Source organism: Plecotus auritus (genome assembly GCF_963455305.1).
Source record: "Plecotus auritus genome assembly, chromosome: 3".
NCBI lineage: Eukaryota > Metazoa > Chordata > Mammalia > Chiroptera > Vespertilionidae > Plecotus > Plecotus auritus.
Window position 1 is genome coordinate 128,981,591 of NC_137772.1, and position 15,066 is coordinate 128,996,656.

Sequence of the window (15,066 nt, forward strand, 5' to 3'; positions counted from 1 at the left end):
TAAAGCCCAAGTGCCTTGATGCCTCCATTTTCCCTGACAGGTGTGAGTGGACAGTGGGACCCGCTCCACAAAAACAGAGGGACCCCATCGCTATGCAGCCGTTCACCTCCTGGGAGGTAAGCACCGGCTTAGGGTTTGAAAAGCTGGTCACACTGGTCCCCTATGTGAGTAAGCCAGGTGGGGACTAGGTGGGTGTACCGCTCCATACCCTGGGCTGTTTCACATGTGGCAAATGCTTCCTCCTACTTAAGAGTAGAGCCTCCAGCTTCTCCAAACCCCAATGAGGTGCACACAGCTTGTTCAGAAGGCTTGATGGCTTTTTCCATCATTCTATTCTATTCTATTCTATTCTATTCTATTCTATTCTATTCTATTCTATTCTATCCTATGCCATGCCATGCCATGCCATGCCATGCCATCCCATGCCATCCCATCCCATCCCATCCCATCCCATCCTATCCTATCCTATCCTATCCTATCCTATCCTATCCTATCCTATCCTATCCTATCCTAAAAATCCTATCTAGTGTTTTAAGTGGATTCTTAAAGAGCAGGGATGTGAGGAAAGTTAGAATTTAACACAGTTCCAGTGGATTAGACCTGAGGTACATCCAATCCAAGATATTTTCTCTGCCCAGGCCTCCAAGACAAACCTTCTAGGAAACTATGATTTTCTTTGATATTGAAGTTCAAAATTAGAGAAAACTCCAAAACTCTTTTTGTTTTGCTTACTCAATTTGCATTTGTCATTATTTGACAAATATTTGAACTTCTTGGGAGCTATTTATATTTTCAGCTTTCCTCCCCTTCTTAGAGTAATGAGCACCATATGTTTACTCCCTGTTATGTGAAGTAGCATTTGCCAGAACTGTCCCAATTTGCCTTTAACATAAATCAGAGGGCACTGGAGTCGCCGTCCAGGCTGACACACATCTGACCATCTCCGCACCTCTGTAGCTGCAACACCTCCCATGGCTGTTAGTACTGGAGCTAGTAGGTACTGAAAGCAGCTGCTCCCCATCCCTGGCCAGAGTCTCCTTCTCTATTACCCCTCTTGCTCTTTCACTGAACCCTCTTTGCCCTCACTGGGTCTTCCCAACCACTCACTCTTCCAGGGCTCCCAGGCCAATGCACACTTCACCTCCAGTTCTCAGCTTGGCCCCATGGTCACGTCAGGGCTGCCCTCCACACCACGCAGACTGCCCACTGCCTGGGCCTTCTGCTGGGTCCGCTTGGCAAACTCCACCCTGGTTCACACCACTGTCATGTTTTTAGTGCTGCCTTCAGGCCAAAGAGCCTACCAAAAACTATGTCAAATAGTTCTGCAGGCCAATTGCACATTTACGATGTCAGTCTCCACTGCGGATTCGCACTGCTCAGCAATCTGTTTGTGACATCCTGGTGACTCACTAGTTTGAATCTCCTGTCCTGCAGGTCCCTAGACACCTAATGCTCACTTTCTGGGAGGAGCTGACAGATCATTTGCTATGAATCCTATCATTGACTCTCTTCAGCAGAGCCTGTTTCTGATTCTATATTCTTTACAGAACTGTTGGCTTTGAGAGTTGGATCTATGGTCCACAAATATCAAGTTACAGGGTGTTTTATTCCAGAAATCTTACATGGAAGCCCAATATGTGAAAGAGGTGAAAGTGGTCTCCTATCCCAGCCCTGCAGCGGTTCCCAGGACCCCTGGCCTCTGCTGAGAGCACCCCGAGGCACCATCAGGCCAGCCCTTCCTTTCCTAGAGGAGGAGACTGAGACTCAGAGCAGAAGTGCCAGCTGAGGTCCAGGGCAGATCAGTGCTGGACCGCAGGACTCCTGATGAAGGTCTCTCCTCCCATCTCCTGGTGAGTCCCAGAGGTAAAGGAGCTCCTTCTTCCTGTGTGAATCTGGTGTCTCAAACTGTCTTTGAAGTCAACTCCCTCTTCTTAAGTAGTTCCTTCCTAGGCGCTCCCATTTCCATTCCAGAGCCTTTAGCCCCTCCATTTTCACGGACTTCTTTTTTGCCTTAAAGATCATCTCTTTACTATGATGAAACAAGCCCCCTCTTTCTAGGATCCTACTCTCCTCTCTCCCTTCCATGGCCCCACTGGTGGAGTTAGCACTCTGTGCTGGCTCATTCCCACCTCCTCTCCACTCTGAGACTCAGCTCCCACTGCACAGAGCACAGAGGCCGCCACTCCTTTCCATCCCCACACTTGACTCTAGCCTGCACCTCCATCATCTCACCTGTGGGTAACTGCCAGGGAGGCCTCTGCACATGTGTGCTGCTTCCCCATGGGCTCCCTAAACTTTCTTTTCTAAAGTGGTCTGTTAATAATGCAAAACTAACCAAATCAACCAGCTCCTCTTCCCATGACTTCTCACAGTCTTATGACAAAGACCAAGGCCATCAAGGGGTCTCCCAGGCCCTGCCCCATCTCCAGCCTCATCTCCATCTTCAGTCGCACTGTCCAAGCTGGCCTTCTCTCAGTTCTTCCACTCCAGGGCCTTGACATGCACTGTTGCCTCTGACTGGAACATTCTTCACCTCTGTAATGTATCTTCAGCTCTTCAGTTCGGAGCTGAAATTTTATTTCCCCCCAGTAGCTATTCCCAACCTGCCAGTCTAAGTCAAGTCCTTCCCCGTCATTAAGCGCATACTCCAGCTACTCTTCTTCTTAACACTTACCCCAATTTTAATGACTTATTTACTTATGAATGTCAAATTCACACCAGATTATGAGCTCTAGTGAGAGGGTGTCAATTTGCTCTACTGACTGCTATGCATCACCATCACTAGCTCCACGCCCAGCACACTACTGTCAGAGTGTACAGATGGGTGGCTGTGTCTTGAAATTCTTCCTCCAGTGGTTTCCAAGAGACTGCTAAGATCTGTACCCCTAACACCACCTCACCTGTTTCATTTACTTGTTCTTATTCTTCTATGTGTCTGTGTCCCAAGGTTCTGCCTCCATTCTCCTAAGAACAACCCTGGTCTATGAACTCAGGAATAGTTTTTATTCTGATAACCTCAAACGTGTGACCCCACCCTGCCTGGAGTCGGAGCTGGACCTCGGACCTCCACATCCTGCTGCCTGCGTGGTCCCTCGGCTCGGCCTGCTTCACAGGGCACTTCAGCATCCTTATCACATTCTGGCTCCAAACTTCAATGGCTCCTTCCTCTGCACCACTTATCCTCCCTCCTGCCTTCTCCCCTCAAATATCATATTGCAGGTCCCTTTTCTCTGCCACTGCCCCTCAGGAACCACCACTTATCCTCCCTCCTGCCTTCTCCCCTCAAATATCATATTGCAGGTCCCTTTTCTCTGCCACTGCCCCTCAGGAACCATCTTCATCCCAGCCTTTCACTACATATAAATCCTTGCCCAGACCTCATCTTCCTTCACAACTAGCCTCTTACTGCCTCCTCACCACCACCCACTCTCAGGCCCCGGCCTGTCCTCACGCTGCCTCTCCCACCACGAAGTCTCCTCCCATCATTGTCTGAGGGGGTGGGGAGAGTAAGAGATGGGGAAAGACCATAATTTATTAAGTACATGTTAAAATCCTGGTACTGTGACCAGATATTTTATATGCACAGCGTAGGTATATAAATGTGGACCGTTTCTACAGAGCTCTTGAAGGCTGCAGAGCCTGTCCTCAAGGCAACGACAGGTGCACCAGAGGGACTGCCAACTCTCTCTGTGGGGGTCATCATGTTCTTCCAACAGAGCTCAGCTCTCCAGTGGCCTCCTGCTGCCAGTCCCCACCCCTCCTGGCCTGTGCCTGGGCCATGCCCAAAATCCTGAGTTGTAGGGTCCTTAACCACCTTCTCTCTGCCCCCTTGGGGTCAAGACCTCAGAAAGGCCTAGCGCGGAGGGACTTCCAAGGCTTGCTCTCTGCCTTGCTCTAGTGTGGCTGACTGGGCCCACGTTAGAAATGCAATTGCTTGTTTTGTATGGTTCCAAAAGAAGAGAAGAAAAAAAGGCTTGGATTGCCACTCAAGACATAATTAGCACCATATTTTAACAACATTTGGAGAAGAAGTGCTCCCCAGCAATGCTGAGAAACCTGCGGTGCAGACTCCCGCTGCCGCTGTCACAGCGAGTGACTCGGAAGGCCCCGCGAACCCCGGAGACGGAGGTCACAGGGCTGGCTTGTGCCTAGGCCTCGAGTCCCTTCTCCTTTGGCTCAGGGGTCATTCTTGTGTTTAGACTCACTAACTTTTTAAGAAGGATGGGTTCGCCCAGACTATTGCGCCACTTCAGAGAGGAAGGGTGAGGGAGTGGTTTAGAAACTCGTTTCATCTGAGACAGGTCCTCTCAGCGCCTTCTCTCTCGGTGCCTTTCAGTGTCCGGCGCAGCTGACAGCTCCTATGCCTCCCAGGCAGGAGGAAGCGTCCCCACTTCCCACAGTGGAGCACCTTCTGCCCAGAGGCGGCCTTGTGCTCACGGTCACTGCGACCCCTGCAGAATACGCCTTTATCCTTTGAACTCCACTTTCTAAGACACTAGTAATGAAACCAGCAGTTTACTTATTGTTAGAAGGTAAACCATTTTTCCCTTATTTTTTTTTTTTTTGAGGGGCACATTGTCCAGGCACTACCAGTTTCCATTTTAAAGAGTGAACTAAGATGGGTGATTGTGATAATTCACCTGCGAGCTGTTCGTCACACCTGGCCCAGCCCCATCCCAGGCCAAAGTCTGCTCTGGAAGCCAGGGCCTGGGGCTTGACCAGGGCAAGGGAGGTCCTGGACATGCAGGCTGGGGCTCGTGTTAGCGGAGCCCGCGCAGTCTAGGCTGAGCACAGGTGAGTTTAGGAACTCATTAATGGATAACCCGGAGATGCAGACATGGACCATGTTTATCATCTCCCAGTGTATTTTCTAATGCTTTCCTTCCAGGTCACTTTTATCAGAATGGAAAGAGAGGTGAGCGGCACCCAGGGGCCTAACACAGCTGTCTCCTGTGAAAGTGGTGAGGGGCTGGGAAGAGAGAGGCTTCAGAGCCACCCTCAACCCCCCACATACTCTCTGTATTTCTCTGATGTGATGGAAAGGAGCTCAGTATCCAATTGAGGAGCGGTCTCAATTTAAGATTCAATACCAACCTAGGGCTGTACTCACCCCAGACCTCTGCTCTGGCTCCCTGAGCAGGTTTTTGCTTCCTGCTGTGCTCTGACCTCTGCCCCCTCCCCCAACCCCATCCCCCCCCCCCCCCACAGTGATGAGCTTCCCCTTCCCCATTCTGACTTAAGGACCCAGCTTCCCTACCCGCCCCCAGAAAAGCCCAGCCACTGTGCTCGCTGGAAGTGCCTACTCACGCCAGCCTGGCCCCACAGTTTTCTCCCTCGATGTCACCGCCGGCCACGTTCTCAGTGTTGACAGACTCCGTCTCACTTGTGGGCATGCTCACTGCAAGAGTCAAAGGGATGCAGAACAGGCATGAGGGCGGGAGGAGAAGGGGAGAGAAGAGCATTAGTGTGCAGTACCCCAGTCTCAGGAGGAGGGCAGCCAGCAGCACCCACTGGTGAGGGTGGGGGTGCTGCTGGGAGCAGGCTGAGGCCCTGCACTGCCCTGGCCAAGGTCAGGATTTCCATGAGGGAGTGACATGCCTGCTGCTTATCTAGGGTAGGTCACGTTGCTGAGGACACTCTAAACAGTGAGAATGTGGAAGAAACCTGGCAATCAGATCATTTACCCTATAGGAGACATGGTCGAAACACTCACCATTGAACCTTTCTCCACCCCCAACTCGACACCCTCAGAGAAGCTGTGCAAGCTTTTCCATTTGTATCCACTACTGCCATAAAAAGGGGATCTTTCTGGAAAATATTTTATTTCTCTTACCTTTTCCCACCAATTCTAAGGGGCTCCATTCCCAAACATAGGGTCCTGCCTATTTGTAGAAAAGGCATTTCTGCCGCCTGCATGAACTATAAATTTAGAGGAAAGCCCCCTTTCTGTTGTGCATACGGGGTCCTGCGGCTGTTACGTCTGGGACAGTACCTGCCACAGAGAGCCTGAGCGGACCATGCACTGAGACGCAAATGGCACTGCAGCTCAGGAAGGAGGAGTCGCCATACCGAGTCTACTGTGGCCTGACGCTAGACTGCAGTCTCCCTTCCAGCAGCCCAGCCGTGACATTCCCACTCCACAGGCTGACTCGGGAAATCAACCACCTACTTCCACCGGCGCTGACCTACTGGCCATCTCCAGTTTCTCCTGAGGTGGAGGGGGCTGAGCTTTGAAACCAGCAGGAGTTTTCTCCTTGGAACACATTTGATGGCTTAGAAGGAGCCATTTCTTTTATTATTATTTTTGACTCCAAGTAAAAATGTAACTTGAGATTTATTTTCTACCTTCTATTACCCTTTGTTCACAGAATGGACCCTGGTTCAGCTCTCCTTGCAGGACACAACTCGTGTGGGGAGAAAACCAGTAGCCCTCAGCAGCCAGAGAATCTGCATTAGTAAGGGTGTGGCATCAGGTGATGTGGCACCATGTGCCATGTCCCCATCGGGCCACGACAGCTCAGGAAAAGGCTTCTACTGGTTATATGGATTTCCCGTTTCTTCTCTTGTGGATGAACACAAGATGGGTGAGTGGGAAGAGACTCAGTTCAAGAACACCGAAGATACAAAGAGAAAGCCCATGACTTACCATGTGTTTGACTGTCATATCTGAGCAGTCCACATTAGGGCTCATTTTCAATAAAGTTGGGTAGTAGAAAATCTAGATGCCATTTTAAAGACACTTGGAGCTGGATGGGACTTTAGACATTATCTGGCTCTAACTTGCCCCCTTCACCTCACAGGACAGGAAAACGAGGCCTAAGGAAGGGACCGATGCCCAAGGTCACACAGAGTTTGGGGTGGGATTTGGACTGGAGCACAAGTGTCAGACCCTCTGTACCACGTTCATTAGATTGTCCTCATGTTGACCAGCTCTCTTTCCTACACTCTAGGACCAGATGAGGTTCTTAGCCAAATCAGGCTATGGGGACATCATCAGAACACGCTGAATAGCCAGAGGACAGTGTTGAAATTTACAGCACTTTCACTTTCCTTGCAGCCCGAGGTCTGAGGGAGCTGGGGAACAAGACCAGACCTCAGGGATGGTTTTAGCCCTGGGAACTGGAAAGGTAAGACTTTGAGAATTCCTTAGTCCATCCACATTAATGAAGAAGTAATATAATAGAAGAGCTTTCAGGCTTTTAATCCATCTCTCTCCAGATATTTCTGACTAAGGTTCCTTTAACTCTTCTGACATTGTTATTTAAAGAGCTGAGCTGTGTACAGAAAGCTCTCTGACTTTCCATGACATGCTTCTCCCAGAGAGACCCTTAGGTGTGGAGTGGTGTGATGGTGGTGGTGCTGGGCATGGAAAGACAACCAAATTAGGAGTAGGCAGGCCTGGGCACTAGGAAAAACCATATTATTTTCCATATTATCTTCTAAATCAAGGCACTGCCTATACCAGTACCAAGATTGCATTTACAGTGACCTTAATCTTGGCTGGCACTACCCAAAGGATAGATTCCATCAAGGACTAGCTGCTGACTATTATGTCTGCTGACTTTATACAAAGAGATGACAAGGCAGTGGCTGTGAGACAGAGTTCCACCCCCTCATGCTAGACTGCAGGTACGCAGTCTCCCTTCCAGCAGCCCAGCCGTGACATTCCCACTCCACAGGCTGAGTGGAAACACAAACATACATACAAATATACACACACACATATAAACACACATGACCACAGCATCACAAACCATCAAGAAAAATACCCTCCCATCCAGTTCGGTATGTAGCAACACACATTAACACACAGAGCACAGGGAACGTTACCATGGGTTTCTGTGGAGTGACTAAACCAAGCAAACTTCCCTTTCTTCTGATCAAGCAAGCCTGCTGCAGCTCCTCCTTTCAGAGACAAGATGGTCATTTTCAAGAACCAGGAACAAGACATCAATAGTGAGCATGCAGTCAGCCACGGGCAAAAGAAAGAAACAAAGAACTCAGCTTTCACAAAGAACATCCATTTCATCTTCAGAAATAAACTGAAAATTGTAAAAATCAATAAACCAAAACAAATAATAACACATAATAAAATAGAACCAAAACCCCAAATCACATGAACTAATGACACAAAACAAATGACAGACATTGGGGAGAATGAATTACTGCAGCAGAGGCTTCAGTCTAACTGGTGTGTCTGGTTAGTGGCTTTGAGGAGAGAGCTTCCAGGGAGGGGTCACCATGCATCCCTGCTGACTTCTGTGGGAGGTGCCCTTGTACAGGCTCCAGTGGGTAACTGCTAAAATCGAACCATAGCATTTGTGTCCTCCTTCACCCCCACCCAACAGCCACCTGACTGCACCCTCCCCCACCTGTATTAGGTCCATGGCTCCATCACCACTTACAACTGGGACACTTGCAGGTAGAAAGCAACTGTGGATCTACTTGCCCCTTTGTCCAATTCAATCATTCAATGCCATTCAGTAAAGACCTACCAAGTGCCGCAGACCTGATCACATCCCAAAGATATACGTATCAGTTTTTAATGGGTTTAAATAAGCAAAGAAGTTACGCAATTACTTGTCAATGGGTTGTCTTTTGAGGTGGTTTGTATATAAGAAAGAATTATGTGAGCTTCTCTCGGGCCTGGGCTGTAGTTGAAGAGAGGGTGCTGGTGAGAGTGTGAAGACACTGATTGTTGCAAGTGGAACAGGGGGAGTTCTGTATTCTGCAATGGACTCTGAGATCTGGATATCAAATGCATTAGCTAATTCCCAAGAAAGAGAGTTTTCTCACACCTTTGATAGAACTGGCATTAACGGTGCCATGGAGGGTGCTAGGGATGAGTGGGGAGTGAGGCATAGTCACTGATGACTAGTGAGGTGGGAAATCCCCAACTACTCATGGACAGAAGCAGCATCCTGATGAGGAATGGATGGGTGGCCCCATCCGTTCCAGGAAAGGGCATGAAGGGAAAGTCAATCCAAACTTTAGATGCTTCTTTATCTCGTCCCCTTGCCTGAAAAGTTGGATGATGTTCAGCAAACATCCTTGAATGCTCTTTGTTAGTGAGAATTCTGAAGACTGGCTCATAACAGAAAAGGGTCAGGCTTATTTTAATCTAGGTAAAGATCCATTTCCCAAACACATATTTAAAAGACAAAACTTGAAATAAGCAGAAACTTCATAACCTGTAGCATTTTAACTTCTGAAAAATCCTATTTGAAAAATGCACTGAGAGTTAGGAGCTGACATGAATGACTTGGCTGCTTTCTGGAAAAGAAGATATGTCTCAGTTTAGAATAACAGTCACTCAAGTGAACATCTCATGAGGGGTCTTCTATTCAGAGTGGGTAAACATGAGGCTGCCAGTCACCAAGTCTCTGTTCACACAGTTGTCTGGGGGGACAGGAACCTTGGCCAATGATGAAAAGCTAAGAACATTGTGACCTGTTATATGGAAGCATCATCCAACTTTTGGCTTTGGCATCAATATTGTCCCATCTTGTTCAACTTCAGAAATAACTGTATGATAACTTTCAAAACAAGAGAAAAAGCTTGGTAAAATCATTGAATTTGAGCAGGGTTGGTCTTTCATGCAGGCAAAGTTGGCAAGTGATTTGAAGAGCATCTAAATCATCTCCCTTGTCCAGCCAGAGTTGCTCAGTGGTTGAGTGTCAACCTATGAACCAGGAGGTCATGGTTCGATTCCTGGTCAGGGCATATGCCTGGGCTGCAGGCTCTATCCCCAGTGGGGGATGTTCAGGAGGCAGCCAATTAATGATTCTCTCTCATCACTGATGTTTATATTTTTTTCTCTCTCCTTCCTTTCTGAAATCAATAAAAATATATTTAAAAAATTAATCATCTCCCTCTACTAGACCTGATCTTTTGGGTGAAGTTATATTTGAAGATTTCTTGCTGAAATGAAAATACCTCACCTGGAAGGAACAGTACAATAACTTATTAGTGCCTATGATAGTTCATCCCATAAGCATGTGAGGGAATAAGAGGGTGAGGATGCAATTGTATTCCTATTACTAAGGGATTAGACAGCAGGATCACAGCTGCTTCTTGGAGGGACTTGCCACCCTAGAGAGATGGACTTGGATCCCTTCTTGGAGTTCCCAAACAGTTGAAAGTTGAGAATTATAAATACTGGACATGAATTCTGGGTAGAAGATGGAAAACTTGACTCCTCCTTTGAACTGGTGTGAAATCAAGGCAGAAAGATGGCAAAGAACCTAGGTGCCCAAGGACACCTCTCCTCTAAAGGCAACCCTCTGCATGCCCTGAGAAGTGAAGCCTGAGCCTGCTCATTTTCAGACAATGTGATGATGATACACCCTCTGTGGAATGAAATGTGCACCATTGGATGGATTTAGGAAGAATGCCGAGGAAGACCACTAGAGAAAAAGCTGGTTTTCTGACTTTCTAACTTCACTGTTGTAGGTATTGTGGATCAAATCTGGGTCTCTGGGCTCTCCTGTCCCTTGGCTTCTGCTGAGAATTTTCCAAAAGAAAATGATATTTTCACGAAAGAGTAATTAACAGCTGCCATTGCAGGGGGTGGATACATAATTACATATTTGATAATATCACCAATGGCTACAATGAGTATATTAGTAGACACCATCTTGCCAACAATTGACTACATCTGGAATTAATGTCATAATTTCCCCAAACATCTACTCTTGTTGGCAACTCTTGCTTGAAAGGTGCTTAGTAGGACAATTTCTGTGTCTCAAGGGAGGTGCACAGATCTTGTCTCCCCTGATCTGCTTGGAGAACAGCTGTGTGGATACCAGGGGGTATAATAAGCCACTTCTGACAGGAGGTAATCTCCTGAAACTGGAAATCACATGACTCATACTGGGAGAGGAGCATAGGTCTAAACTGCTCTGAAGATTGGTATTTCCTGGTATATGGGGGTTTGCAAACTTTTTGAGGGTTTCTTCACTAAAATTTAGGAATCCTCTATTGAATACGAGGCAGTGCTTAGAAAACACGGCTGCACAGAACAGTTGGCCAGCCTTTCTGCTGCCGTGGTCCACAGATAAAGAACAGATTCACAGTACACGATCTTCCAGAAAACTAACGATTGTCTCCAGTCAGATCCTTCTGAGGCTTAAGACCAATCTCCAAGGGTTGGGTCTGGTCCAGGCTGTTGCACTGTGTTAACACTCATGCTTCCCATAAAAAGAAATTAGATCTCATTTAGCCATCTTAACGCAAACATGATGCAACATGTGCCCAAAGATGGCCGAACTCATTTACATGAATAAAATATGACTTTAGAAGGGCCCAAGGTTTGAGAGTAGGAGCACCTTCAGTATTGATAAATTCAATGCAAGTCATGAGGTTACTTAGCAATCAATCCACAGAGGACACAGGAAGCAAAATCTTCTTAGGCATTCTGTCCTTTACTCGCTTTTCCTCCTCCTCTCCTTCCCTTCCTCCTATCTTTCCCACCCTCGAGGCTGGAGGAGATATGTGAAGAACCATCCACATGTACAATATCTGGCCTTGCTTCTTGATGCCTTCTGTCTCAGATCTTTTTATGCATCATAACTGGCTGAGTGACGGTAGAGCAAAACTCCATTGAGGGAATGAGGAATGAATGTGGGGAGAGATGGAGGAATCTGCCTCCTTCCGAAGTCTTTGGTCACGCAAAAGTTTTGACTTTGTCATGGGGATGGGGCTTTGCAGTGCCCTGCTGTGACTGTCAGCAAGAATGGCTGGCCTCTCTTGAGATTTGCCGTCTTCATCCTGGAACTCAGCTGGTAGCTTCATTAGCCAAGGTCAGAGAGCTCACTGACTGCTGTCAATAATTTATCTCCTCTTGTTGGAAGAGGGTTAGAGCATCAGGGCCAGACACCCAGGCAGTAGATGAAGGCATTTTCCGCCCACCCTGTGCTCCTCCAGTGCTGTGGAGTGCCGTGTGGAGACGAAGGTCTGAATCCTGGCTGGCCAGTCTGCTGGGACCCACTGCTCAGGCTTCCGTAAACTTTTAGATGGGACTGAAGCACTTACTTTGCCATTTACTGGAAAATGCCAATTTTATTATCGTTTTTGGCATATGAGTGGTATAATAAGCATTCATTTCCTCAAAGTACTAATCAGAGATATAGCAAACAAGCAAAAGGATTCCTAATTTCCTACCTTATTGACTCTAATCTGGAATATAAAACTCCCTGAAATTTGGCTCCATCCTATATGTGGTGGCTGAAGGTGCCCCCTGAGAAATTCATGGCGATGTCCTAACTCCTGTACCTCAGAGCTGTATTTGGAGATAGAGTCTTTAAAGAGATGATTTCCATTAAATTAAAATGAGGCCATGAGGTTGGGTTCTAATTTAATAGGACTGGTGTCCTAATCAAAAGAAAATGTTTGGACACAGCCACTTACAGAGGGAAGACGATGTGCAGACATAGGGAGAAGAGGGCCATTCACAAGCTGTGGGGACACACCTGGGGCACACCCTCCCTCATGGCCCTCAGAAGGAACCAACCCTGCTGACACCTCAATCTTGGACTGTGTCCTCCAGAACTGTTAGAGAATAAATTCCTGTGGTTCTGTTGCCAGGGCTGTCCCTGCTGACTAAAGTACTATCTATCCATTCTTGTTTCCTATTACTTCCAGGAGAAACTCTCCCGAGTCGGGATGAGTGAGGCTGGGTGCGCACTCCCCTGGTGCTTGCATGCGGGTTGGTGCAGATTGCCCTGCAGACTGTCCCTGAATGTGAATGTGCCATCTTTATTCCAACCTCTGGATATATATATATATATATATATATATATATATATATATGCTGTCCTATATCATATACCCTCTGGGAGTGCCTGCCTGCTTCCCCCACACTACTACCTGGGTCAGGAAACTGCAGTCCCTGGCCTAAACCCAGACTGCCACTTGCTCCAAAAACATAAAGTCTTGAATGGTACAAGCACGCCCACCTGTGTAAGTGTGACCTGCAGCTGCTTTCACCCTCCAACCATGGAGTCGAATAGTTGCAGTAGCGGCTCTATGTGGCCTGAGAGCCTACCATATTGCTAACTGATCCTTTAGACCAGGGGTGGGCAAACTTTCTGACTCGAGGGCCACAATGGGTTCTTAAACTGGACCGGAGGGCCGGAACAAAAGCATGGATGGAGTGTTTGTGTGAACTAATATAAATTCAAAGTAAAGGAGCGGAGGGGAGAGCAAGAGAACCCTTCGCTCTTTCGGCTCCGCGGGTCGGATAGAACAGCCGAACGGGCTGGATCCAGCCTGCGGGCCGTAGTTTGCCCACGGCTGCTTTAGACAGTGTGCTGGCTCCTGAGCTAGTCAAAATGGGCCCGTTCCTGGGGGCCCAGGTCCAGTGTGTGGGGCTTTCAGGACCACCTGCTGCTGAGTCCCCTCCTCTGAGCTCTGGAATACGGCGACCCATGGGAATTACAAATACAAGCCTGAAATCAAGGTTCAGTCCCACCTCTCCCAGCTGTGTAACTCTGGGAAGCTATTTAACCTCTCTGAGGTCAGGTTTCCTGTCTGTAAAAAGAAGATAACGATACTGTTTCTTTCGAGAGGTTCTGGCAAGAATTAAGTGAAATACCTCTAAAATAACTTAGTACAATGATAAGTGCTATGAGTATTTCCTAATATTACCAATTAATTTTGATCTGTTTTTATCATAGTTTGCTGAGCAAGTATTAGACTTATGTCCCTAACTAAATTTTAACTTCCTCAAGGCCGGAGACTTTATATCAGAATTTTCTGGACTTCCTTTTAGCTCTAGTGATACAGACTATGAAGCTATAATAAAAGCACTGTATCTGCACAGTTTTAAGGGCACTCCTGTATGCTGGACCTCACGAGGTTTGTCCTTCAGATGCACTCTCCATTCCTCGTCCCCACACCCTGAATCCTGCAGCGGAGCTTGTAAACTTCATCAGTGAGCTCCCCTTTGGGTTGGCCTTTGGGAGCACCAACAGGATGGACGTCATCGAGGCCTGAGGCGAGTGAGGCTGGGTGCTCCCTCCCCTGGTGCTTGCCTGCGGGTTGGTGCAGCTTGGCTGCCTCTGTTGCCGAGGGCCACAGGTTTGCCACGTGACCCTCTTGTCATGACCACCTCTCTAACTTCTGAAAACTGCTCTCTCCTCTTGTCCCTTCAGGCCTGTGGTGATAACAGCTCCCTCCGGGTGCTGCCCTCAGGCTCCTGCCTCCCTTGTTGACTCCTTAAGCCCTGCCTGCATTTTCATTAGCGTTTCCTAAAATCACCAGTTTCCACAGCTACCTGTGTGGGCCAGGTAGACAGCATTAGCCCACTGACAGGTGAAGGCTAGTCCCTAACAGTTGAAGGTGACAGCTAGTAATAGTAGAGAATGACTGCCCTGGAGTCCAGGCTTTCCCGGCTACATCAGGCAGCCTCCAGAATAACTTGGCTTACTTCCATATTTGCAGGTTGAATTACTGGTAAGAATTAGTGAGGTAGGGTATTAGTGCACGATTGCTTCAGCCCCATGGCAGGACAGATCAAACATTCTGGTTACGGTCCCAGGAGACTCTCTTCAAAGGAACTGTATCACATTTCATCAAATTTAATTTTCTCTTGCCGAAAAACCAACTTAGACAGTTATTCCTACTACTTTCCCACAGTTTGCTAGATCGAGCCCCTGGTCACGGGGAGCCCCGAGCTGCTGGTGGAGCTCTTTGCATGTCTTTATCCAGCTCAGGGTCTCGGGAATCTCCCTTGTACTGGATTCTAGAAAATACCAGGTAGTCCGTTCCTTGGCCTTGCCAATAAATAGCTCCAAGTCACATGATAATTTGGGGTCTCATTTTCCTCATCTCTTATATGAATAAATTGAACTAGTTGATGAATTATAGGTCTCTTCTAAGGGAAAGAAAGAGAGCAGGAAAGGAGAAAAGCAAATTCGGGGTGGGGGGGAAGGAAAGAGATTGAGAGAGAGAGCGCGCAAAATGGTTCCAGCCATGGCCGCCTGCCTGTGTGGAAGGACACAGAGAAAGGTGCCACCAGCCTTAGAGCCGGCTCAACAACTGCTGCAACCCAGGCCCAGCGTGGCG

At 47.8% G+C, this 15,066-nt stretch overlaps 1 protein-coding gene across 5 annotated transcripts in view; it reads right to left on the minus strand.

The window, feature by feature from the left end:
* Positions 1-15,066, minus strand: part of CACNA1C (calcium voltage-gated channel subunit alpha1 C) — a gene marked incomplete at both ends in the record, with an annotated part of 717,827 nt that overhangs the window by 132,383 nt on the left and 570,378 nt on the right. For all 5 annotated transcript variants that reach the window (XM_080661205.1, XM_080661203.1, XM_080661204.1 and 2 more), the window contains one exon: positions 5,308-5,398. In XM_080661205.1, the coding sequence (XP_080517331.1) occupies positions 5,308-5,398 (91 nt within the window). The remainder of the gene's footprint in view (positions 1-5,307; positions 5,399-15,066) is intronic.